At 41.4% G+C, this 27,540-nt stretch overlaps 1 protein-coding gene across 25 annotated transcripts in view; it reads left to right on the top strand.

Annotated features, from left to right (window-relative positions):
- Positions 1-27,540, top strand: part of EPB41L2 (erythrocyte membrane protein band 4.1 like 2) — a 205,544-nt gene that overhangs the window by 162,173 nt on the left and 15,831 nt on the right. For 7 of the 25 annotated variants that reach the window (XM_053286906.1, XM_053286887.1, XM_053286894.1 and 4 more), the window contains exons 13-19: positions 920-982; positions 3,659-3,805; positions 20,853-21,020; positions 23,083-23,136; positions 23,349-23,900; positions 25,930-26,052; positions 26,923-27,015. In XM_053286906.1, coding sequence (XP_053142881.1) covers positions 920-982; positions 3,659-3,805; positions 20,853-21,020; positions 23,083-23,136; positions 23,349-23,900; positions 25,930-26,052; positions 26,923-27,015 — 1,200 coding nt within the window. Of the gene's footprint in view, positions 1-690; positions 724-919; positions 983-3,658; positions 3,806-20,852; positions 21,021-23,082; positions 23,137-23,348; positions 23,901-25,738; positions 25,782-25,929; positions 26,053-26,922; positions 27,016-27,540 lie in introns of those variants that run through there. The other 18 variants (XM_053287014.1, XM_053286883.1, XM_053286959.1 and 15 more) reach the window with 18 other exon arrangements.

The raw sequence follows: 27,540 nt of genomic DNA, 5'->3' as shown, positions 1-27,540 counted from the left end.
TGTGATTTGTAATCCTGATTGAAAGGGAAAGTGCGAATAACTTGCCATTTTAAGGTGCAGTGGCCAACTATGATTCATCCTAAGGAAGTAATAAGTAACTCAATTGGAGCCAATAACCTTATTCATGAAACTCCAAACCATGGTTAGGTATTGGGACTATACCAAGTTAGTTATGCATTTTCATTTTCTTTTTTTGCCTTTTTTTGGTGGCAGGTGTGGGGGAGGGAACAGTAATTTAAGGGACATAATTTAAGACTCAAATAATGCTGTTAGATGTGCAATGCAAATATACTCCACCCCCAAGTGCAGCATTGAGCTTGTACTACAAACTTTATTCTAACTGCACTGGTATCACAATGGCTGGCTTTGAATTACTCTTCTCACATTCTGTTTCAAAAGTTCTTTGGCACTGTGGAGAGAAATAAAGTAGCACTAGGGTTGTAAAGAGACAGACAAATCTTCCATTTTCCATTTCACATATGCCAAAAATTACTTCAGTCATTTCTGCAGTGCTGGAGGTGGAAGACTGCTGTGGTTTAATAACTTGAGCCGCATCTGAGGCCAAAACAATAAAGGTTTGTAAACAGAGCACATTGTTTGCAGTATTTCCAAACAAAGCCTCTGTGTTGTTTCAGTAGCTTCTGCTAATGAGTGTTTTCTTTTGCTGGCCTGGGTGGTGTCATTACATAGACGGAGACAGAAGAAGAGGAAATTCAGAAGAAGGTGGATGATATTTTCTATTTAAATCTAGTTGTTGCCTGCTGTAATTGGTGCTTGAGGCTTCTGTAGCTTATGTTTGCATAGTGACCACCTACTGTTTAATTTTAAAATCCTGTTTATTGAACTAAGCACTTTTCAGTTGTTTGCTGATCATGGGTTGTTTTTTTTTCTTTTGTGTGTGTGCACTTTAATTTCACAGACATACTCCTTGAGAGTAGATGGGGAAAATATTTATGTCAGACATAGCAATTTAATGTTGGAGGTTTGTATAATCAAAGGAGTACTTTTTGTTCTCATGGGCTGCCAGGCTGCATGAGATGGGAGGTCACTTGCAGGCTGTTCTAGGCACGGTGCATGAAATGCATGGGGATGTTGAACTCGTACATGCATGTTGAAAATCTTATTCTCTCTGTAAATGCATTGATTTTTATTCTGCAGCTGATGAGTAGGATATATAGCCCTGTTTAGATGCTAATGTTTACAGGAAATGTTAAAGTCCATAATTTTGTGGGTGCACCAGAATGTATACTTGAGGTACATTACACCATATATTTCCTGTACATTATCTATATATGACTGGAAATGTGAGGCCTAGCAGTATGGAGAAAAAAGTTCTGAGTTCTCATCCTGAAATTGACCTTTTCAACAATGCTTCTTTAAAATTTTTTCACGCTTTCATTATTAAAGTAATTATGGTTCCCCATGGATTAATCTCTGTATTAGTCTTTGTGATACTAGGAGGCATGATTTTTTTAAAGTGCTTTTGATGTGAAAATATAGCCATATATTTTCACACCAAAGAGCCTTTGAATGGGGAGAAATATAAAGAAATATGTATTGGACAGTAAATGTACTTTAACACCACATAACTATAAACAAACTAACAAGACTTGTGATCCAAGAAAACATACTTTCTCATCCAAATGGGGCTATTCCTACTATTAGATGAGATCATCTAAAAATTTTATATACATACAATATAACACGAATATTTACAGATTTACTGTAACTTTACTAATATGTTCTGTTGCTTTTTGGCAGCTTCTGGTAACTGAGTATACTTGGTACAATTTTACTAAAATATTGTATAACATACTGCATAATGTTGCTTTGAACATATCCAAGAAATGTGCCTGGTCTCAACCCAAAGCTCTTTTTGAAAATATCGTATTGACTCAAGCTGTGATAAATACCTGCCAATTGGTTAAACTTTCATTACTTGGATTGCCACTAAAAAGCACAAATAACTTGTAAAAGTTGATGCTCTTTCATTTACACTTTTAGTTTAGATTGTCATATACAGTACACTTTTTCATAGAGGCCTGCAAAAAATGTTTTGGCTGGATACCAATGCAGACAATATCAACCCTTCTTCCCATTAATAGAATGTCTTCCTCCCATATTCTCTCTCACACACAGACACACTCTCGCACGTGCTCTCTCACAATCCTAATACCAATCCTCTTTCTAATATTCCCAGTCTCACTTCTCACTCCATGATTTTAAACACCAGTTTCAACATCCTCTGCTTTTATTCAATAGACTTTTGTCCTGCTTTTTAGCTGCAGTGCCTCACAATAAAGATCAAATGCACTGATGTGCACACTGCCACATTCACTCCTTTCTCTCTTCCATCTTCCCTGAAATATGTGCTATTGGTAGCAAGGCTTCATGACCAGAAACATAATTCATTGTGATCAATTGATTGAATTAGCTAAGAAATTGGGCACAATAGAACAATGCTACAAGTTAGACTGGAAGTGGCTTTGGATATAACTTGCAAATCATATGAAGGGTGGCTTTCTCCCCACCATCCACACAGATACCCAACTGTGCCACCAAGTATAGTGTCCCATTAAAAGAAGCTGCAAAAGTCAGCCTTTTGCATAGGGAGAACTGCAGCTGGAGGCTTGTTAAGTATATGCTTCAGTCACCAATGGATTTGAAATTTTCATCAAATTATGAAATACAAGTTATTTAGTTCCTCTCTGACCCTATAGCTCTTAGATGCATGCTATTGCTAAGCTTTGCCCCACAGAAGCAATGGCACCCACACGATCTGTTACCACCACCCCCTTACACTAAATAACTGATGAACAGGTATCTATTTATTTAGACATTTAAAATTTATTGTATACCACCTCCTCCAAAGAGTCCAGGCTGTGAACAATAATAATAATAAATAAATAAAAATTAATTTTTAACTTTTAAAGGTATGGCTTCTCTGGCTGAATGTTGTCCCCAAACACAGTATTTTATGTTGTTCCATAGTAGTGAATTGCTTCTCTGCTCTTATATGGGCAAAAACTGCAGGTTTATTCATCAGAATCATTGTTGGAATGAAGGCAAAATCCTATCTCTCCTCCAGTACTGAGTGACCTGGCTTCAGTTATCCACCAACCCTTCCCACCCCAATCTTTCAGAACAATGGAATTTTTGCCAGCATAGCAGTAAAAATGAGCAAATTCCCTGTGCCTAATGGTAGCGTAAGGGCCCTTAAGGGAACATACTAGATGGCACTATTCTCATCCTCTTGTGTTTAGTTAGAAGTTTCAGCAGTTCATATAGTCTCAGCTATGCAGCTTAATATGTGCAGTATTATAAGTAAGAGCTTTAAAAAAAAAGATATGCAAGTGTAATCCTTATGTTGATCAATTATGTGAGAGGACCAAATGTTTGTTTGTTTTTAATAAGAGAGCCAGTAGAACTAAAACTTATTAAGGATTAAAAAGTATATTGCTGTTGTATTGGTTTCATTAACATGATAGGGATAAGAAGAGGATAACTTTCCTAAGAATTAAGTTGAGTTAACAACACTCAATTAGCAAAACTTCTATTGGGCTTAAAATGACAGGCACTTTTCATGGGGGTGTGTATGTTTGAGTTGGTTTGTGTTTGCTATGTATTGTCCTACTCTTTTTACATTGCACATTGCTAGGACCTGGATAAGACCCAGGATGAATTACTGAAGCATCAGGCTAGCATTAGTGAACTCAAGCGCAATTTTATGGAATCCACACCTGAGCCTCGCCCCAATGAATGGGAAAAGCGACGTATCACACCTCTGTCTCTACAGACACAAGGGGTATGTTACTGAAGAGCTTTGTTAGCATGCATAGCCACAGAGTTAAGAACATAGTTAAAATATAGATTGCATTTCAGTACTAACAAGGAAAATGTGGGATGCTTCTCTTTCCTAATATGAAATTTATTTGTACTAAATACTCACTGAGTGTATGTGTGGTTTTATTTGCCAATATTTCAGAATAACTATTTTGATGCTTAGAGTAAGAAAGCAAGAGTGAAGTTAATTACCTAAGACAATACAATTGATGTAGAATAATAAGATACATGAAGTTAATTAATTCAGTTAATTTACATGCAGTAATTAATTTACTTGTAGTTTACAGTAAATGTGGGTGGCCACAACTCACAAATATACTATGAAAATCCTGAATGAAACATTCTGTGGCATGTTTATTCTAAATACTACTTTCCTAGTGTAACTTGATGTAGCTGTGTTTAAGGTAGTAACCTTCAAACCACTAGCTGATTTACTGGGGAAAATTAGGTCTAACATCATTTCAATGGGACTAACTTGAGCAGTTTTCCTCACTATGTCAGCTGTTGACACCAAGGTAACCTCATTGACTTTCTCGAGACTTTTCTCCATTATAAAATGTTTAAGCATTATATGAATACAACAAATATATACTGCTTTTCCACAAATGTCCCCAAAGCGGTAGATAGATAGATAGATACTATAGATAGATAGATACTATAGATAGATAGATAAAATTACTGTGAACTGCCCCAAGACTTTGGTTTGGGGTGGTATAGAAATGTATAAAATAAATAAAAATAAAACGGCTCCCTCTCCCCAAAGGGCTCAGAATCTTAAAAAAAGAAACATAAGATAGACACCAGCAACAGCCATCGGAGGGATGCTGTGCTGGGGATGGATAGGGCTAGTTGCTATCCCCCTGCTAAATAAAGAGAATCACCCCTTTTAAGAGGTTCCTCTTTGCCCTTTTAGCAGGATAGCACCCAGGCTAGTCTTGTATTACTCTAACTGCTGTTGTGCTAGTGAAAAGATGTAACTCACAGTCGTCACATAAAGTAATTTACCTCTGTTCCACACTAAATATTAATAATATTTATACACCACTTTTCAACAAAGTTCTCATACTGGTTTACATAGAAAAAGGAATAAGATGCTGCTCACAGTCTAAAAAGTAAGACCAGCTAGACACCTGCAAAAACCACTGGAAAGAGGTTGTACTGTTGGCTAGATAGGAACAGCTGATCTCCACCTACAGAGAGCAGTGTCTTTAAAAAGAAAACCCTTTGCCCAATTAATAAGAATTTTCATTCTACCGCTATCTCTTGTGCAACCTCTTGCACAGCTTCCTTGTATAAGTCTATATATGTGTAAACTGGGAATTAATTGAACAAGATGCATTTGAGTGGTTCCTCTTCTGCTAGTGACAGTGAATTTGAAAGAGCACCAGAATCACAAAACATCCTTCCACAAGCACCATTGTGGATGCTACCCCCAAATTTTATTTGTACTATAGATCAGCAATATGCTGGTGTGTGTGTGTGTGTGTGTGTGTGTGTGCGCATAATAAAGTATAGTAATGTTCAGTGCATAGATAGGTCTGTAAATGTATGCTAAGTAGTATTAAAATCAGTAATTCCCATCCTATATGCTCCTGAAGAAATAACAACTTGATACATGGTAGTACTTTCTTTTCTACTGAAAATAATAGTGTCTAGGCAAAAAAGATGTCTTCTGGTTGCCATTAAAGCCCAGTGGTCTTATTATAAAATGTACTGCATAATAGCTTATTCTCTTAATTTGTGGTATGGAATTTCAAGGCAAAGGTTCACACACTTCCTTGTCGCTATTTCTTAGAGGTGTTCTGTATTCTGTTCTGAGGGTGGTTTGCTTTCATACTTTGGTAAAACTCTCTGTCTTGTTCCTTGTTAACTTCTTTTGATTTGAGGGGGGAAATAACCAAATGCCTACAGTAAATACAAAAAGGGCATATTGCTTGAATACCTGCTTTTAAGGAGAAAAGCAGACAGAGAATCCTGGATTGCCAGAGGAATATTCCAGATTGCCATATATGGATTGCCAGAGGCAATTTATTATTATTATTATTATTAATTCAATTTCTATACCGCCCTTCCAAAAATCGCTCAGGGCGGTTTACATAGATAAATAATAAATAAATGAGATGGTTCCCTGTCCCCAAAGGGCTCACAATCTAAAAAGAAACAAGTCAGACACCAGCAACAGTCACTGGAGGTACTGTGCTGGGGATGGATAGGGCCAGTTACTCTCCCCCTGCTAAATAAAGAGAATTACCACATTAAAAAGTGCCTCTTTGCCCAGTTAGCAGGGGTTTACAGATGAAGCTGCCCGAAATGTCAGCTTTTGGGTCATACTCTTATAAAACCTTTTATAAGAGTATAAGGTTGACACACAGACTTTGCAATGTTTTAGCTAACATATATGTTACTCTTGGGAAACTGAGTATCTAGAATAATAAAACTGAGGCTCAACTGATCTCTTTATACTTAAGAGCTTTATGTTGTGCTGAGTGTCTCCTGATCTCTGCTACAACCAGATATAGATAGTATAGCTAAACTGGATGTGGAAATTTAGGGTATATTAAGTTTATTCTCAGGGCACTGGCAAATTTTGTGCTATTTGAAGTGCTTGGCTTTTCACCCAAATATGGAGTACTAAGAATACTGTACTTTGACTGGGCCCTCCATTTGATATGTGCGGGTTCCATCAAACAATAGGGCATAAAATGAGGCACCTCTTATTTTTGTGCAAGTGCTATGAGATGAACCAGCCATATTGAGGAGTTTGGTCTAATATCTCAACAGCTGGACTGATCGTGTCTTTCTAGGCTTCTCATGTGAGGGCCAAGAGAGAGTTTTGTCTTCTGATACCATAAATGTTGATGTAGATAATGCCCATGATACAGGAGACACTATCGTATAATTAGCTTAGAGGCCTCTCTGTGTATCTCATTCAACTGCTTTCCTCCTCCTATTTTTTCAGATGGCATTGTGCGTTGTAGACCCTTATAGGTGGCCTTCCATGCCAGCAGGAAAATGTTTGGTAGCTAACAGTGAAAGGACTTTCTAACTAGTGAAGCACAAATCAGTCTTGATGCTGTGCATTTCTTCATGATAAGAGGGTTGCTACACCACTACTATATGTTTCTGCCTGGAATGGGAGAATACAGTTCAAATGGCATGGAGCCCAAGAAATTTCCCTGGGTATCAGGCTGGCAAAATTTATAGTAAGAACCCATTATGTCTTAAAGGATGCTTACATGGCAAGTGGGTTTCCACAGCCATCACTGTGTACTTGATAGGACCTGCAATTGGGAGGCACACTTATGTGGTAGGGAATATCCTGATTCCTCAACAGTTCATTCCAGCTGTAGCTGCTATTTTATATTGGCATTCTATGTGAGAGAACTGCCACAGATGACTGGAAGGCTTAACACCTGATCCTCGGCAGGCATATCATTCCATAGAAGATGCTTCAGGAATAGGAATGCTTTTTGTAGCTTGACCAGTTTGGTTTGAGCACCCTCGGAGCACCTGCTTCTGTATATCCCTCAAGTCTTGATCACAGACAGGCTTTGGGTGAGAGAAATAAGGTTGAACTTGCTGACAAATTTGTCATTATCAGAAGCATATTATGTTGTGAAACAAGGGACAGAACTTCTGACTGATAGGTCTAGTAACATTCTGCTGAGGGAAACAAAGGCCTTACAGTTTAGATTCTAGCCATCCTATTCTGTTTGTTTCTGTTTAAGACAGGAACAGATTCCCATTGTCTAAAAACTTTCCAGCTGTCAGATCTAATGCATCATTATTTGTCGTTTCCATTTGATATAGCTTATCAGATATACTAAGGAGAAACCAATTAATTATCTATCTACATTAAACACTACTACAAATTATTCTGTCAGTCTTTCTGCAATTTCTGTGTGTTTCTACAGTGCTGCTTTGTCATCAAGGGAGTCCAATATGCTATGTGTTGCTTCTGATGTGCTAATGCTAGTAATGAGAAAACATTTTCTTTTGGGTTTGTTATGGTAAACATAGGTTAATGTTTAAGATCATGTGCCTGTGTGTTCACTACTGGAACAAACAGCACAGCATTAAGAAATGAGATTCCTGCATCTTGTTACTACTTTTAAGGAAATACTGATCCCCTCCCCAACAAATTGTTCAGCTAAAAAAAGTTCTGTCATAAAAATTGTAAAATAGGAAGGTCATCGAGTTTTCATTCTAGTGTCGCCTAACACAGCATATGTGACTTAAATATGAAAAATTGTTTATCTTTCAAGAATGGAGCGTTCTTATTTTTGAGTTTTGTGACCTTGTCTAAAGACAACTTGTGCAGTAATTACTTATAATTATATAAGTTGTCTTTGAACAAGACTATGAAAGTAACAATTAAAAAAAGATTCTAACCTTGCTGCTGAGTAATTTGGCAGATTTATTTTATTAATTCCTACTTTTTACTGGAAACTCGAACTTTGACATATTATTTAGTGTATATAAAACAATTTATGTCAGTGTTAGGGTTCCAAAGGCAGGTAGGAATTAATAAAAGAAATATTCCAAATTACCAAGCTTCACGGTTAGAATTTATTTTATACTACTGAGAATAGCACTGCTGTTATCAAAGCAGCAGTTCTGCTTTAAGAGTATGACTGTGATAATGATAGCACTTTGTATTCATTATGTTAACACATAGAGTAAATTAATTGCCTTTTTAGATTTGGAAGTTTATTAAAATTAGCATAACAAAAGAACAAGCTCACTTCTTGCTTTATTGTACTAGAGAGTTTAAATTTTAGTCAAGAGTAGAACATTACCTGCAAATTTTGAAGATGCTGTGCTGTTACAAATAGGAAAGAAGTGTCCCTTGGTAATGACTGTACAGGTGGCCCTCATTATTTGCAGAGTTCAGTTCTCACATATATGCATGGATACGGAAACCGCAAATAACAAAACCTTGAGTCAATGGGAATGGGGGGGGCAGGGTGTTAGGTTCCTAAAAACAACAACAAATGCTCCCAAAAAGCAAGGGGGACAGAAATAAGAGGACAATACCATATTCCCCACATCTCCAGCTCTAAAACTGTCTCTCTAAGACCTAATCGCGGATATGCAAAATCGCAAATATGGAGTCCAGATAATGAGGGCCACCTGTATTAGGACAGATGCAGTCACTGGCCCACATGTTGCACAGCCAGCCACTGCCATAAGGGAACTGCACAGCTGTCAGACATTTTTCTGGAACGCAAAGAGCTCCAATGGAGGCAAGGGGAATCAGCAAGAATCACTCCACCCTCGCCCGGCACACACATTCTGGTGCTCAACAAGACATCAGCTGAGCTTGGAGCAATCTCAAGCAGGGACACGGCACCCTTAGGTGCACAAGATGTAGACCACAGATGCATTCAGTTCTCAAATACTTAGTGTTCTGCTACAGAGTGAGTGCCTTTCCCTGTCTCACCTTTTTTCTTTTTCTTTTTTCTCACTTGTCTCACTTTCTCATTTAGTGTTCAGTACAGCTAGCCGCAGCCTGGTAGATAAGACTGTTCAAATACTGTACTATATTTTGCCATAGAAGTAGCATAATAAATTTAATTCCTGGATCTTCATTAGTGCTATAAAGCAGGCTTGTAGAGGACACATGGGATGTTTTTAAGTTGGAGTGGGGGAGACTCATCAATAGTTGTAGTATGTATTCTGCTTTTGTTTAGCTCAATAGAAACTATGCACAGGGCCTTTTTAAACAGTCAGAATATAAATTATGATGCCTTCTTTGAAGAACTGTATTTGTAGCCAGAGATGTGGGTTTTCTGGGAGTTTTTGGATCGGAAAACTTTCTGGACATTTTTCCTATACATTTTTTTTCCTCCTGGCATAAAATTTGCATTATTATTTTCCCCTCAGATTTTTACTAGGCAATTTTTTTAAATGCCCAAATAGATTGTGATCTGATTTAGCATGATGTTTGACATATTTTATATTGTGATGGATTTCTAAACTAAATAATTTCCTACACTATATCCCTGAAGCTTTTTTACTTGGCAAGTAGCCAAGTAGTTGAACCAGGAATATTGGATTAGGGGTTGAAAATCAATGAAAGCACTTACTGTGATTTAAATGTAATGCTGAATGAAATTCAAAGCTTTAGATGAAAATAAATAATTTTATTGGAATGTTCAATAAATCAGTAAAACACATAGGCAGGGGTATAGGGAGCTTTCTGTCTGGGGGACAAGGTCCTGCCGGTTGATACCTTAAATGTTTTGTGCACTCGCATTAGTACGTGCACGCAAGCCACACTCCAAGCCACGCCCCCTGCATCCACATCAGATGCAGAGAGCATGGACAGTGATGGGACTATTCAGCCTCATCGGTAAATTCCCAAAGTCAGCAGTTTGTTGATCTGCCGACTGGGAACTCCTTTCTCACCTCCTCAGTCAGCGATTTAACAAACCGCTGGCTTTGGGAACTTCACAGCAGGGCTGAATAGTCCTGTCCTGGCACTCACCATATCGCTTGTGTGGGTGGACAAGGGGCGTGGTCACTAAGGATCCTTCCTAGTCAGTGTTTCATTAAAATGCTGGCTGGCCGGGTCTCTCCCCCCCACCCACTTCCTTGCTAAGAGCGAGTCAGGCAGAAAAAGCCCTGAGCTAGCCAGCATTCCAATGAAACGCTGGCTGGGGAGGAGAGGGGTACCTCATGCTCACAGCTGGAGAACACACCGACTGGCAGTGGGAGGATCTGGAGCAAAGTGGTGCCCTGGGCTAGGGGGCCTAGCACCCCCCCCCCCAGACCATGGCAACCGAGGGACATTCATCCTCCCTTGCTCCATTGTCCCCACCCCCAGCACATATATATTACCTTGCACACTTCCTGGGGACAATCACCTGAAAAACATTAATTACAACTTTGAAATTGCCAAACATGCCTAATATTGCATTGACATCCATTAATTGTTACTAATGAATTTTATAAAACACTGACTGACATCTGGGATAACATTGCATGCAGCAGTGAGAGTTCCAGACTAGCACTATGCTGATGCCTGAGTGAGGGAAGGAGCAATTTTCCCCTTTCCTCTGAAGCCTACTGAGTGTCGCCAAAATATGTCTCTTGGGTCATGAAACCATTTGGCATATTTTGGTGCTGCATGGTAGGATTCATGGTGAAAATTTACCCTTCCCCGCTGAAATGGCAGTGAAGCAGTTCCCTGGAACTTGCACTGCTGCATATGCACAGTGCTAGTCTGGATGCTGACCAATGAATTTTTAGAAATGAAAATTTTTCCACTTAATAAAGTACACCCCCACGTTTTTGTAGTTTATTAGTTTTGTAGAATTATTAATTGATTGATTGATTGATTTTTATATTGTCCTTCCAAAATGGCTCAGGGAGGTTTACAATTAAAACAAACCATTAAAACAGTAAAGAGCTAAAACAAAAATTAAAAACAATATAACAATTAACAATTTAGAAACATTCTAAAACAATTAAACAATCGCAATAATTAAAAACCCTGAAACTGGGTAAAAATATTAAAACCGATTTTAAAACTCTGGAAAGCTAGGCCAAACAAATACGTTTTAAGAGCTCTCTTGAAGGCTAATAGAGAATTCAAATTACGGATTTCCGCAGGGAGCACATTCCACAGCCCCGGAGCATCTATAGAAAAGGCTCGCCTCTTGAGTTGCCACCTGATGAACTGGTGGTAACTGGAGATGAACCTCCTCAGATGACCTTAATATGCGGTGGGGATCATGCAGATGAAGGCGCTCTCTGATGTAACTTGGGCCTAAGCCGTTCAGGGCTTTAAAGGTAATAACCAGCACTTTGTATTTTGCCCAGAAACACATCGGCAGCCAGTGCAGTTGTTTCAAAACAGCCATAATATGGTCTCTCCGGGTTACCCCAGAGACCAATCTGGCTGCCGCATTCTGAATTAATTGAAGTTTCCGAACTACGTACAAAGGCCCACGTAGAGCGCATTGGAATAGTCAAGCCGGGAGGTTACCAGCTGGTGCACCACTGTTTTGAGGTCATCCTCTTCAAGGAATGGGTGCAGCTGTCGAATCAGCCAAAGCTGATAGAAAGCACTCCTGGCCATGGCCTCCACCTGAGATACCAGGGTGAGGCCTGGATCCAGGAGTACTCCCAAGCTGCACAACTGCTCCTTCTGTGGGAGTGTAACCCCATCCAGCACAGGAAGATCTAACTCATCCCTCAGATTCTGAGCCCCCGCAATGAGCACCTCCGTCTTGCTTGGATGCAGCTTCAATTTGTTCTCCCTCATCCAGCCCATTACTGCCTGTAAGCAGGCATTTAGAGAGTGAGTGCCATTTCCTGAAGAAGAAAGGGAGAAGTAGATTTGGGTGTCATCAGCATACTGATAACACCCAGCACCAAATCTGATGGCCTCACCCAGCAGTTTCATGTAGATATTGAAAAGCATTGGTGATAGAATGGAGCCCTGGGGGACTCCATATAACAGCTCCTGCTTTGAGGAGTGACTGTCACCATGCTGCACCATCTGAGATCTACCCGAGAGATAGGAACGGAACCACTGCAGAGCAGTGCCTCCTATTCCCAACTCCCTCAGGCGACCCAGAAGGATACTATGGTCGATTTTATCGAATGTTGATGAGAGATCCAAGAGGACCAACAGAATCACACTCCCTTTGTCGATTCCCCAGTAAAGGTCATCCATCAGGCCGACCAAGGCTTTCTCAGCCCCATAGCCCGTTCTAAAGGCACTTTGAAATGGGTCTAGATAATCAGTTTCCTCCCAAACCGCCTGTAGCTGGTTGGCTACCACCTTCTCGATTACCTTGCCCAACCAGGGGAGATTGGAGATTGGCCTATAACTATCCATCGCTGAGGGATCCTGGGAAGGCTTCTTAAGAAGAGGTCTAACTATTGCCTCTGTCAAACAAGGTGGCACCCTACCCTCCCTCAGTGATGCATTTATGATATTAATTAGGCCATCTCCAACAATCTCTCCACTAGATCGAAGCAGCCAGGTTGGGCAAGGATCCAGAGAATAGCAATAGCAATAGCACTTACATTTATATACCGTTCTATAGCCAAAGCTCTCTAAGCGGTTTACAATGATTTAGCATATTGCCCCCAACATTCTGGGTACTCATTTTACCGACCTCGGAAGGATGGAAGGCTGAGTCGACCTTGAGCCCCTGGTCAGGATCAAACTTGTAACCTTCTGGTTAAAGGGCGGCAGTTTTACCACTGCGCCACCAGGGGCTCTGAGTGAGGGGAGTTAGTTAGAAGTATTTTAATTTTAGTACAGTGGCAGTTGTTTGGTTCTAGAACTTTTGCTGCCTATAAAAATGATCTAAGTACAAAGTTTGTGTGGAATGCTTTATAAAAATTAAACCAATTTAACAACATGTACTATAAATAAAATGGTTTCAGATGTATGGTATTCTTTTAAAAAGCTCCATGCTTTCTTTATTGAAGGGTGAAATTGGAGGGGGCATTGTCTTAAATTTAGAATCCTCTTCCATACAGACACAATTTCTTTTTAACTTCCATTTTTAAAGGGGGTTGTCTTGCATTCAGAGTCATCTTCTATTTGGGTAAATACAGCATGGTTGTACTTTGTCTTTAATTTAGAATGGTTAACAGGGGCTAACTACAAATTATGCACAAATGCTGTATCAGAGCCCTGACACCATTGTGGTGTGTGTGAGTGCTAGAAAAGCCATTTTAGAGGAGTGCTTGAAGTCAAAATGTGTAGAAGAGGTGGTGTGCTTTACCCCTTTTCCACCCATTGTTGCTCTGCTATAAATCATATCCCAACAGCTGTCTCACCTTTTGCAACCATGTGTTTTGAACTCCTTGTGGTTAATGCTAGTGGGAAGGGCATTAATATGCATATTGGTATGTAATGTGTCGTTCTTTGACATGGTCTTTGTGCTTTACACAATTGGGCTTTGCACCTGCACAGAGACAAAATAATCTCTCCAAGCTCCTTTCTCTTCCTCGGGGTCTTTTGGCAGTAGCCCTCCCCCTCCGCTAATATGCAGCTGTGCTGGCTTTCCCTCCTTCAGTCTGTCTTCGTCCGCTGACAAATCAGCACCATTTGGGATCGCTCCAAGCTTCCCCCGCAAAAAAAAAGGTTATTCTCTTCCTTCTCTCTTTTTCTCTTTTTCCTCCTTTCCTTTCTTTAGTGTTCTGAGTTTCCATGTTTTGTGTTTTTGTTCCCCTCCCCCCCTGGACAGTTGGGGTATCACTGTTCTGGTGTATGGCCAGTAAGGTCACATTCAAAAGATGGCCAAACTGCCCTCAACTGATGGGCACAGCCACTACTTGTTTTGTCACAGAGAAGCCCACATAGCCTGAAATTCACAAAACAGGCTCACAAAGACAAGGCCTCCAGGTTGCACTCTTGGTTCTAGGAACAAGCCCTATGGTGGTTTTGTGGAACCACCAGGGAAGATCACTCCTGCAGAGGCAACCAAGAGCCCTATGGTTGACCCCAGCACTACCACCTCAATGCCACAACCATCACTCCGGAGACTAGCAGGACCAGTATCTCATCCCCTGATGTCTGTCCCAAAATGGCTAGAACTGCAAGAACTGGAAAAACCATATCAAACACCCAGAGATCCCACCTCTCCAGAACAAAGTGAAGGTGACTCCAGTTCAGAGCATGAGTCTGAGGAGGACGTATATTCCACCTATTGAGAACTAGCATCTCTGGGATCTTCACCCCCCAACCTCCTGGTTGACCCCAAGCCAGGCTCCCCTTCCGAAGACTACAAATTGTATTCTGATTACATCTCCAGGATGGCAACATCCCTGAGATTCCAACTGTCACAACAAAACAAAGGGGAACTCAGCCCTCTCTTTGGCTTCTTTGATGCGGACACACACTCCCCAATGTCTCTGCCCATGAACACTGTACTAATGGAAATCGCAAAAACATGTTGGAAGAAATCTTCTTCACTACCTCAACCAATCAAGCAACTAGAAACTTTTAAAGAGTTCACAAAGAACAAGAAGAGGCAAGTTACTCCAGAAACACCCCACCCCCAATTCAGTAATGGTAGAGACATCCATTTCCAAAAATAGATTATGGTCAGCATCAACACCATCTGACTATGAAGGCCTAAAAGTGGACACCTTTGGAAGGCGACTGTATTTAATTTCTGGGCTTCACCTTAAAATAGCAAACTATCAGGCTTATAATGCCAGGTATCACCATTTCCTATGGCAGAAACTGGCCATGTTTTTAGACCACCTTCCTCAGGACAAGAAGGATCCTGCTAAAGAATTCCTGAAAGACGTGGTGCATCTGGCTAAACAGGAACTAAATTCAGCAAGGCACTTTGCAGAGTGCGCCTCAAAGGTGATGGACACATCTATTGCAATTAGATGACACAGCTAGCTCGGGTCCTCTGCACTCTCCCATGAAGCTCGCTCCCACATTGAGGACCTAGCCTTCAATGCGAATGCTCTTATTGGAGAGAAAACAAATTACACCTTGCAAAAGATCCAGAAACTACAGAACAAAGCACGTTCGATGTCACTTAGTTATCAGTCGTGTATCTCGCATACCAACAGACCAAACAGATGGACCCACAACCAACTGTCAAGATCCGCTATCCATTTTTCAGCCTCAGATCTCTCCTTTCGGGGCCAAAAGTACCTCCATTATGCCAGGAGACCACCTTAAAATATCCAGAGGGCTTCGGCACAAAAACATAAGCCATCTGCCTCCTTCTTGAAGAAACAGTGACTATGATCTCTTGTTATCTTTAAGAATGGTAAAACATCACAGCAGATTCATGGGTCCTCACCATCATAAGGATTGGCTATGCGCTAAAGTTTTCCTACACCCTCTCCCTGTCTCTACCAATCACCACAATCCCTACCCCAGTCTTAATAGAAGAAGTTATCTCCCTTCTAGAGAAGGATGCCATAGAATAGGTGCCAGAAGAGGGCTTTTACTCACCCTCTTCTGCCATCCCCAAGCACAGCAGCAGCCTCCGGCCAATCTTGGACCTCAAAGACTTGAACCGATGCTCACCTACAAACAATTTAGTATGATCATGGGCCCCACAACCACCATTCTCCAGAAAGGAACATGGTTACCTCATGGATGCATACTACTACCTAACCATCAGGCCTCAACACTGAAAATATCTCCATTTCAAAGTTGGAAGGGACACTTACCAATTCAAGTCCCTACTCTTTGGCCTAGCATCTACTCCCAGAGTATTTACAAAGTAGATGGCCCCTATGGTAGCCTTCCTACAACAAGGAATCCAACTATTTCCTTATTCAGACAACTGGTTGATAGTTGGAGATAGCCCACAGAACACTGAGGCAGCACTCACAACTGTCAGCCATAGACCTACTCACTCATCCAGGTCTCCAGATCAATCACAAGAAGTCTAATTTTACCCCCACCAGCTGCATAGAGTTCATAGGACTTCTGTTCCACTGTCTACCTGAATGACGAATCCATGCCATATCCACCCTGGCCACCAGAGCAGTACAAGAGGAACACCATCAGGCCCAGACAATTAAACAGTTATTAGGCTACATGGTCTCCACAATGCACATCATCTTTCATGCACGCCTGCACTAACGAATGCTTCAACACTGGTTCCTCAAGCACTTCATTCCACAGATGGACTCAAACTGTCGACCTTCACTTATTGCAAGAGATCCACCAGTCAGTACACTGGTGGGCCCTGATACAACATCTAATAGTAGGAACCCCATTCCATTCCCTAATGCTCACATATGTTCTAAACACAGATGCAGCAGAGAAGGGATGGGGAGCCCATACTGGGAGTCTTCACCTCAAGGGCCGATGGGATGAAAGAGGATCCCACCAATACACAAACTACCTGGAGCTGCTGGTGATTTTTAAGGCCCTCAAAGGGTTCCTTCCCATTCTCTGAAACTCTGTGGTTACAGTTCAGACTGATATCACCACGGCCAAAGCCTGCCTAAACAGACAAGGAGTCACCAGCTCCTCAAAGTTGCTGTTCCTATCAAAGGACATCTGGTACTGGTGCATAGCCCAACACATCACTCATACCACGGTGCATGTCCAAGGCACTGTCAACACGACAGCAGATACCCTGAGCAGAGCACAGGAGGATTGCCAGGAATGGCAACTGGACAGCTCCGTAATCCAGTTTGTATTCCATAACTGGGACATCCTGGACATGGATTTTTTCACCTTGCCCCAGAATTGTCAATGCCGCAAAATCAGCTCAAGAGCAGATCGGGGACTTTAGGAGTAGTCTTCTCCATCAATTGGGACTATTCACATACCTGTTCCCGTCAATTACACTAATTCATTGGGCCAACCTCAAAATATGAGAGAAACCTGATTGCATTCTAATAACACTATGGTGGCCAAGATGGCCATGGTTCCCCTGCCTTCTCCACCTGTCCTCGAGCTGCCACTCCAGACTGCTTCCGTACACTTGCGTCTTCACCCAAGCATTGGGGAAACTCCTTTATCTGGACATACACAGACTGCAACTCATAGCATGGAGGATATGGACACCTTTCCACAGGAGCTTCAATGAATCTTCACAGCGGCTAGGAAACCTGCAATAGTGAAATCATATCATCATAAATCGAAACACTTCTAAACATTCCTACAGGCAAACAGCATGACCTCTGCTAACTTGACCTCAAGATACATGTTTCTACCTCTTGCTCCTCAAAGAAGCTGGTTTAAAAACATCTTCCCTGAGGGTCCACCTTGCAGCCATAGTGGCTCATGCCCCCTGAGCTGCAGCCCTAATGGTTCAAAGACTCTATCATAAAACAATTCCTAAAAGGGCTGATGCACCTGTACCCAGATGAACCCATTGTGGCACCTGCATGGGACCTGTTGCTGGTACTCTCCTGCTTGATGAGGTTCCCCTTTGAACCCTTGGCTAAAGCAGACTGCAATCTAGTATCTTGGAAGGTCACCTCCCTTGTAGCCATGACTTCAGCACACAGGGTCTGCAAGCTACAAGCATTGAGGGCGGATCCTCCCCCCGCCCGACACACACACATCCTTGATCTCACCTTCCTCAGAAACAAAGTGCTATCACATCCTGATGTCACGTTCCTTCCCAAAGTGTTGTCCTCCTTTCACCACTCACAGACACTCACATTAACTGTGTTCTTCCTGGACTCCAAGGACTTCGCATATCTCTGCCTATGTTCACTGGATGTCAGATGATCCCTAGCTTTCTATGTCCACTGCACAACTCACTTGTGGCAACCTAACTCCCTGTTTATCACTTATGTGGGCCCCCAATGAGGAAGTCAGGCCTCCGCCCAAACGCTGTCCCACTGGATAGTCAAGACTATCCATCTGTGCTACAACATAGCATGAAAGCCACTGCCCTCAGGAGCCTGGGCATACTCCACCAGAGTGGTCGCTATATCAGCCGCCTTTAACAGGGTGGTGCCCTTGGATGTCATCTGCCAAGCTGTGACTTAGTTAACACCACATTCCTTCATGCAACGCTATGTCCTGGACATACAAGCCCGCAGGGATGTGTCCTTCAGCACAGCAGTTTTTCAGTCACTCTTTGCATAATCACCCATCTCCAGGTAAGGAACTCAGGGTATAGCTTGCTATGGGCTCAATCATGTAAAGCACACAGACCATGTCAAAGAACAGGTTGCTTACCTGTAACTTTAGTTCTAGTTGTAATCTATGCTCTTACACACCATCCCATCCTCCCCTCTATAGTTCACTGTATCAGCAGACTCAGGGATTAAAGGAGGGAAAGCCTGCACAGGCATGTATTGGGAGGGGAGGGGCTACCTCCAAAAGACCTCAAGGGTAATAAAGGAGTTTGGAGAGGTTCCAGTGTGGTCTCTACTCAGGTGCAAAGCCCAATCATGTAAGAGAACAGATGACCACTAGAAGAACTAGTTACAGGTGAGCAACCTGTTAGCCCAAAGTAACCCCATGAAGTCAAGTCAAACAATTCAAAGTAACTAGCCGACCCCGCACAGAGCATCTGTGTGCTCTTCGGGGCCGGCGGTTACCTCTCCCCCACACACACACCTTCTGCCCCAGTCTCCGCTTCTGGGCCCAGCTGCCTCTCCCCACTGCCACTTCTGCCCCCACGCTTTCTTTCCCCCCTCCTGGGCCTTGCCTCCATAGCTGGGCCGGGCCTGCGCCGCCTCTGGCCTCTGTGACTGGGCCCACCGTGGCCATTGCGACCAATCCTCCTAAGTGCACCTCAGCCAGTCAGGCGTGTCTGCTGCTCAGCCAATCAGCTGGGCTGCCGGGATGCATTTCTCCTGGGCACACCCAGGAGAATTTTCAAAGTAATTTTGTTCATTTGTAGCTTTAACTTACTGCATTGAGCTAAAATGTGTTCTTTGACCTGCCTTTCCTTTTGTAATTAATGTCCTGAAGAACATGGGACATTATGTAGCAGTAGTTAATCTAAAAGTTTGAAAATGTGATCTAGTTTAATGGCTGTAGCACAAAATAGGTTTTCAGTTGGAGTTTCATGTAGAATATAATAGCAGACTCTAGTGTAATTGAAAACAAATGTCCTAAATCGGGGTCCCTTAACCTTGCGCCCCCAGATGATGTTGGACTACAACTCCCATAATCCTCAACCACAAAGGCCATGTCTGGGGATGATGGGAGTTGTAGTCCAACAACACCCAAGCAATGCTTTTCAGTATTTACATGAAACTGCTGGGTGAGGTCATCAGGAGATTTGGTGCTGGGTGTTATCAGTATGCTGATGACACCCAAATCTACTTCTCTCTTTCATCTGCTTCATCAGGAAATGACATTCATTCCCTAAATGCCTGCCTACAGGCAGTAAAGGGTTGGATGTGGGATAACAAATTGAAGCTGCATCCAAGCAAGACGGAGGTGCTCATTGTAGGGACTCACAATCTGAGGGATGAGTTAGATCTCCCTGTGCTGGATGGGGTTACACTCCTTCCGGAAGGAGCAGGTACGCAGCTTGGGGGTACTCCTGGATCGAGGCCTCACCCTGGTATCTCAGGTGGAGGCTGTGGCCAGGAGTGCTTTTTATCAGCTTAGACTGATTTGACAGCTGCATCCATTCCTAGAGGAGGATGACCTCAGAACAGTGGTGCACCAGCTGGTAACCTCCAGGTTTGACTACTGTAATGCGCTCTACGTGGGGCTGCCTTTGTACGTAGTTCAGAAACTTCAGTTAGTTCAGAATGCGGCAGCCAGGCTGGTCTCCGGGACAACTCGGAGAGACCATATTATGCCTGTTTTGAAACAGCTGCACTAGCTGCCAATATGTTTCCGGGCAAAATACAAAGTGCTGGTTATTACCTTTAAAGCCCTGAACGGCTTAGGTCCAGGTTACCTTAGAGAGCGCCTTCTTTGGTCTGATCCCCACCACACGCTAAGATCATCTGAGGAGGTCCGGCTTCAGTTGTCACTGGCTTATCTGGTGGCGACACAGAGGCGGGCCTTCTCTGTAGCCACTCCTAGATTGTGGAATGCGCTCCCTGCAGACATCTGTAATTTGAATTCTTTATTGGAATTTAGGAGAGCCCTAAAGACCTACCTGTTTGGCTTGGCCTTCCAGTGCTCTTAAATTGTTTTAAAGGGTCTTTAATGTATCGGGTTTTTATAGGGTTTTGAATTGTTTTACTTTTTGGCTGCTTTATTGTATTTTAAAATTTTTATGCCTGGTCATTGATTGATTTTAACTGTTTTATGATGTTTGTGAACCACTCTGAGCTATTTTGTAAGGGTGGTCTAAAAATCAAACAAATACATAAATAAATAAATAATAAACATCTTTGGCCCAAGGTTAAGAAACCCTGTCCTAAACGTAGAATATGAGCTGTATCCTTTAGAGAAACATGTTTAAATGTACTTTTTCTTCTCTCTTTTCTCAGTGTACTTTTTTCTTTGTGTCTTGTCCTTTGTTTCATTTCTTGCTGGATGTTTTCTTTCTTTGTAGGTCACTGCTGTTTTGTCTTCTGCTGTTAATTTGTTGCTTTCCATTTTCTAACTTGTCTAGAGCCTAGAAGAGGAGATAGCATCAATTTTATTTTGTAAAGAGGGTTTTTCCACTAGCATGAAAACTGCCTTCACTTCAGCTACCTTGTGGACAGCAGAGGGCACTGTTGTGAAAGATAATGTACCTTCTGAAAAGCTTTCTGCCTCACCATTCTCTCAGCTGCCTGAGGTGCTTTTCTGCATTTACTTTTTTCAGCATTAAGCCATATATAGAGACTGGACTCCCTTTGATTTCTCAGATGTGCTTTGTGTCTAATGAAAAAAGAATATCAGCTAAAATTAGGGCAGAGAACAATATACAGAGCCCAATTCAAAGTCTCATGAGAGTTGATGTGTCCACAGATTTCCTGCATAAACTGGCTTTCCCTATCACTTCAGGGCTGGCAACATCACTACACCTGCAGTGGGGATGATTTGCTAGGCTTTAAACATTGTAATTGCTACTTCACTGCTCTATTAAAAATAATTTTCTTTTGTTCTCAATAGCCAAGGAAAGGTTAATATGGAATTATTTTTTTAGAAAAACAGCAAGTTTAATCCATTGCACTTAGACACAGTTCTTCAAAAACAATAGTTTTCAAAATTAATTTTATATCTCAAATTCTGCCAATCATAGCCAAGTCAACTTCACTTGAAATCAAAATTAAGTCACACATGCTGAGTAAGGTTTAATTAAAGGTATTGTTACCTTTGGCTTCTAAAATCCACATGTTAGTCTTGATCAAAGCTCATGAATTTTAGTATTTTTTTAAAAAAACTATTGGTCCTATTCCTTACATGTTTACATGCCAGTTGTATTCCTTCATTTGAATTGTTATATGTTTCCAGGTACATTGTATATATTTCCTCAGATTCTCAGCTACTCCAGAGTTTGACAGTATTCTTCCCTGCAAGGCCTGGAATCCAATGGCCTCTCCCTTTGACCCTAAGTGCAGCTTCCTATCTAATTATTTGTTAGGGCTGTGCAAAGCTTCAGCTGATGTCAAATACCCTGCACAGCTCCCCTGGCACTGTGAATAGGTGACCACACTCACCTTGCAGGGCTGTGCTTTTGCTGTGCTTTTCGTAGCACTGGTGGAGCTACTTTAACAGAAACAAAAGCCCTCTCAAGCCCCAGCACCATCTTGAAAATGGCACATGCAACACTGAGAAGCGTAGTACTTCCCAACACTTTCCTTGTAACTGGAGAAAAAGCTGGGAAGGACTACAATTCCCAGCATGCCATTCACACCGTCTGAGATGGTGCTGAGGCATGACAGTGTTCTGTTGCTCTTGAAGTCTGCACAAACCGCCCAGTGCTAGGGAAAGTGCAGTACTCACAGAAGTTAGCAAGTGGGAAATGCCTCTTGCACTAAAAGGTTGTTTTTTCTCCCAAAGTGGCCCCTGCTTTAAAATCACTGGTCTAAGATCATTAAATATGTTGAATTCTAACTTTCACAAGCGGAATGAAACTTGTTCAAGGAATCTTACCCACCTCCTCCTCCCCACAAATGCTCTGCTCACAGAAACATTATGCCCAATTTCCGAGGATTCCCCCCATTCCCCTGCAGGTCCCAGTAACCTATCCCACTCCATTCCCAAGATTCCCCTGAACCTTGAAGTCTTTTCAGGAGCTGCTATGTGGAGGAGAAGGCAGGAAAGGTCCTTGCCACATGAGCTTTGTTCTGCTCATGCAAGGTAGGATCCAACCATATGAATGTGAGATGTTACCTATGCCACAGCTATCATGCTTAGGTGATCTTAAAGAATATGGTTCCATTGCAATATTATAATGAAAGCATTCCTTAAGATCACCCAAAGAACAGTTAATAAAGCATATTTTGCTTTGGGAGGGGGAGTATTTTGATCTGTGTTACTAGAAAAGAGGGATACAAATCCCTAAAATAAAATATAAATTATATACCAAAATACTATTTTAGTCCCATCCCAAGAGAGTACACTTGGAGAGGATAAATACTAAGCACCTGAAAGCTTATTCCTGGCTGCTAAAAGCTTATGTTTTTTTCTGAATCCCCAGAAGTAGTGAGTTTTACAATTCTCTGGACTTGAAAAATACTTATTTTCAGTATAACTATTTTCTGTGTACTTTATGCTGCCTTAACAGAACTGTGTCATAAATCTTTAGTGTCACTCTGTGTGTTGTTTTGTGAAATGATATAATCAAATGTTTTGGTGTCTAGTGTAGAAATGCTTATTTATTTGTGTCTTCTGGTTACTCTTTTGTTTCACAGAAGTTTACTCCCCAAACAGAAGAGCCTTCCTCTGGAACCAGCAGGACTATTAAGGTTCTCCTACTTTGCCATAGTCCATTGAGCTTTGACATTTCAGAATCTTCATCTTTTTCTTTCTTTTTCATTCCTTTCTTTTTTCATTTAACTATTAGTCATCTTTGTTCTTCATGTGACCTGAGCCACGCATCACTTAATTTAATGTTCATTGTTTTTATTTATTTATATGTCCTACTTTTTGTTTTTCCTCATCCATTTGTTTTGTGCAGAGTTCACATGAGACTCTGAATGTAGTGGAGAAGAAGCAGGCAGAGGTTGAGATAGAAGAGACAGTAGTCACAGACGATACCAACAGGGGCAAAATACAAGTTGTCTTTGATAGTGGGAAAATACAGAAGATGGAACATCTATCGAAAAAGGACTCTTCATCATTGTCATCAGACAGCAGCAGTAGTGAAAGTGAAGACGAAGTAGGAGAATATCGGCCACATCAACGAATGACTCAGGATGCCATAAAAGAAGAGCTAGAAGAAAAGGAAGATATTGAAGAAGAAAAAGAAGACGACGAAGAATACAAGGCGCAGGCAACAGTTTGTATGGAAATTTCACAATCTGGTCAAGTAAAAGTTGAACACACAGAAGTGACAGAAGCTTTGGTCCGGAAAAGTGAAGTACCGACAAATACATCTGGAGAGGCAAACCTAATGAGACTGGATAAGAAAGGCCTGAAAGAAGAAAGGGAGGAGGAGCAGTTCAAACTAAATGGAGAGGCTTCACATATTGACATTGATGGTTCACCACAAATAATTTGTTGCTCTGAGGTAAATGGTAGACAAGGAAGGAACACTAGATTAGAGATTTCTCTCTTAGGGTTGAATATCTCTGCCTTTCTTCTTCTCTGATCTCTTCAGGTTTTCACAAAGATTCAGATTTGGAAGGGGGGAAATTGATGTACGGTCAAATTCTGCCTTTTGGATATGACTTCTGAATTTTTGTTACATCTAGTCTGGTTGCCCAGTAAAGCACACTTTCCTGGGATTATATCATATTATTTTTACTTTTTCATCGTTTGCTTTTGTTTGCATATGTTAGTGTGTTGAGTCTTGTCCTGTCTATTTTGTTAAGTCTTTTATGACCCAACAGTAGCTTATGATAGCAGTTGTGAAATAATCTAATTTGTGCATGAGATGAAAACAGCCAAAACACATCTAATATTTTTCTTAAAACACACAGATTTTTAACTTTACTTTTTGAAATTGCTGCCTTGATCTTGATACAGAAACACCTACTACTCTATTTAAGAATATACCATCAATCCAGCCTTCACAGCCTTTATGAGATACAGCTACTTAATGTATATCCTGTCTTTGTGCATCTAATACATTCAAGGAGGCATACGAGTGTAACAAAAACACAATATAAAGTAACATAAAACAATACAAATAGGTGTTGATGAAAACATTCAACAAGATAAATTGCTTTATATTAAACACTTGAGAGAAATAAATGAAAACTCAAAAAGCCCACATGTATACAGTCCTATCAAATAGCAGTTGTGCCATTCAGTCAGTTAGTCTATACAGTTGCTAATAGAAAAGAGAGAGAAAGAGATTACACATAAGCACTTCTTTGGAGGTGTGGTTCCTCATCTAGCAGGGATGCATGTGTGGTTGTTGCATGTGTAGGGCGGCAGAGTGCACCTCCACCTCCAGGTTTGTGAACTGTAGAACTTGAAGGGTTGTAGAGTTGGCTGAGGTCAACTAACTTAATCTTCTGCAGAGACAAATTCATTCTGTTGAGTTGTGTCAAACATATTCATCCATGCAATTAAATCCAATCTATTAACATTTAAGGCAATGTAGCAAGAATAAGTTTTGGGTGCCATACAACAGGTTTTTCTTGATTGACCTTAGTCTCAAAAATGCCAATATAGATCATTTGCATGTTGAAGAGTCCAATAATACCAGCTGAAGTTATTTGTAAAAGCTATTTCACCTGTTTAGTGTCTGAGATTTCCATTTTGTCACAGCGCAAACCATAACTTTTCTAGCAGAAACATGGTACATTTATTAATGAAAGGTGGCTATTTGTGGCTCCCAAATGTGAATATACCTTCTTGTGTGCACACAGTTTAAAAAATTGCAGACAGCAGGGTCAATACATAGCAATTTTTTTAAACTGTCTGTTAGCAATTGGTGCAAACAATAGGGAACATTGCTTGGCTGTGGTTCCCCGCTACAGAAGTTTTTATCCAGATTTATGCTTGCACAACAGTGCCAAGTGCAGATGATCTTCTCCACCTTTTCCTTATCACTGGAACCCTCTGACTCTTTCCCCCAAAAAGCTCATCCTGAGGGTCAAGGGACCCTTGAGAATGGCACTGGGACTGAAGGAGGTGGTAGAAATCCCCAGGTGCCAGGCACAAGCACTTTTTTGTAAGCATAAAAAAGGAGAGTGAAGAAGATCCCAAGTGTTCATGCTTAGGCAAGTGCAAGTCTGGGTTTTACCACAATGTACACCTGGTTTAAAAAGCACATAGAAGTTTAAAATGTCATAAATTGAGAGTTAATAGCCACATTTATACATGCTACTGACAAATAAATTCTTATTTAGTGTGGTAAATAGACTACGGCAATTGAATTTTTTTTTTGCTTTCTAGGCAGGACGTTAAAGTTTGTGTGTTTCATGACTTTCATCTCCAGGTTTGGATTTCCAGGTTCTTCTAAGGAATATTTTAAAAATAAATTCGTTATTTGATCATCTTAAGCTTGTTCATAACCTGCTTATAATATGTATGTTTTACCTTTTATGATTTTGAATTCAATAGTCCTTTGTCTTTCTGAACACCAGCCTCCAGTGGTTAAAACTGAGATGGTGACCATTTCAGATGCTTCACAGAGAACTGAAATCTCCACCAAGGAAGTACCAATTGTTCAAACAGAAACGAAAACGATCACGTATGAATCCCCTCAGGTACAGGCATTATGTAACTTAGGATAAATCCTCATCACTTATTGAAAGAGGTCAGGCTGTCAATGTAATAGACAAAAATAATATTTCCATAGTTATACGTCGTCTATAAAACTATGGATTTTTCTTGGCAGCCAGTGCAGCTGGCACAACACTGGGGTAGCAAGATCTTAAATGCCTTCCACCGACTATACTCTGTTGCGTTTTGTACAAATGGAAGTTTCCAGGCACTTTTCAAAAGTAGCTCTGTGTGGAGCACGTTCCAACAATTCAGTCTGGATGTAACTGGAACATGAATGACTCTGGTCAGGTCAGATTTCTGTAGATATGGAACAAATACACCTCATCTTGATCTCATCTGTCTTGGAAGGGAAGAGATTGATGATTGAATAATGTTAGATAGCATTTGGTCTATTGTGTGTATTCAGAATTGTTTACTCCAGGAAAAACCACAAGTGGCATGAGAAACAGGCTGACGTGTTGCACAAAATAATGTTCGTGGTTTTGAACTGCCCACACTGTTGTGGCTCTCTAAAGCAGTGTCCAGTGTGTTGTGGAAAAAGTCTCATCTGCTACTACTTAAAATACGCAATTACACTTCTGTGGTGTTACATATATTGTATGTAGCACCATGGAAGTGCAATATCACAATTTTTAGTAGTAGCAGATGAGCCCTGTTCCGAAACACCATGGGGATTGTTTTAGGCACCCACAGCATTGCAGAATTGAGCATGTGGCTTTGTGCAACATGTCAGCCACTATCTGGAAGTGTTCATTCCTAAAACAGGCAACTTATGCTTAAAGAAGAACTTGAGGATTGATGTTTTGGTTTTCTCTGTCGGTCAGAATTGTTCTGTCTTCTTGATTATGCAGTTTGATGGCAGTGGTGATGCGGGTGTGCTGTTGAGTGCGCAGACAATCACATCGGAATCTGTATCTACAACCACAACTACACACATCACTAAGGTAAAATAACTCCTGTGAAATGTGCAGTTCCCAGTTCTTGATGCCAGGGACATCTCTGGGTTATCCTTCCCCATCAGCTCCAAGCAGGACAGAAACTGTGAAAGACAAACAGATAGTGCCCGCCCACTTGGGGCTGCCAAGGATAACCCCGCCCTAGTTCTTTCTGTCCTCGCTTCAGCTCCAGCAGCAGTTTTTCTTCTCTCCTGACCTTTTTCTCTATTATTGTCCTTCTTGCCTTTCTAATTGTCTGTGTTCTGTCAGTTTTTGCTCCTTTTCCTTGTTTGTGTACCCTATTTTTTTTTTTTTTAAAAAGAGCTTTAGTTTAATTTCCCTTACCTCTTCCCCCCCTTCCTCCCTTCCCCCTCATTTCATGGGCAGCCCGCTTAGGGCAAGAATTATTTTGGTGCCCAGAGGAAAGATTCAGGACCGTTTGGGTCCGGGACGCTCGAGGCATTTTGGCGCCCCAGCTCTGGTGCGACCGAGCTTGCCGCTCTGCTCTCTGGAACCGGGGCATTCTTGCAGGTG

Source organism: Hemicordylus capensis, chromosome 1 (genome assembly GCF_027244095.1).
Source record: "Hemicordylus capensis ecotype Gifberg chromosome 1, rHemCap1.1.pri, whole genome shotgun sequence".
Classification (NCBI taxonomy): Eukaryota; Metazoa; Chordata; class Lepidosauria; order Squamata; family Cordylidae; genus Hemicordylus; species Hemicordylus capensis.
Note: the sequence above shows the minus strand (reverse complement) of the source record. Positions and strands in the feature narration are given on the sequence as shown.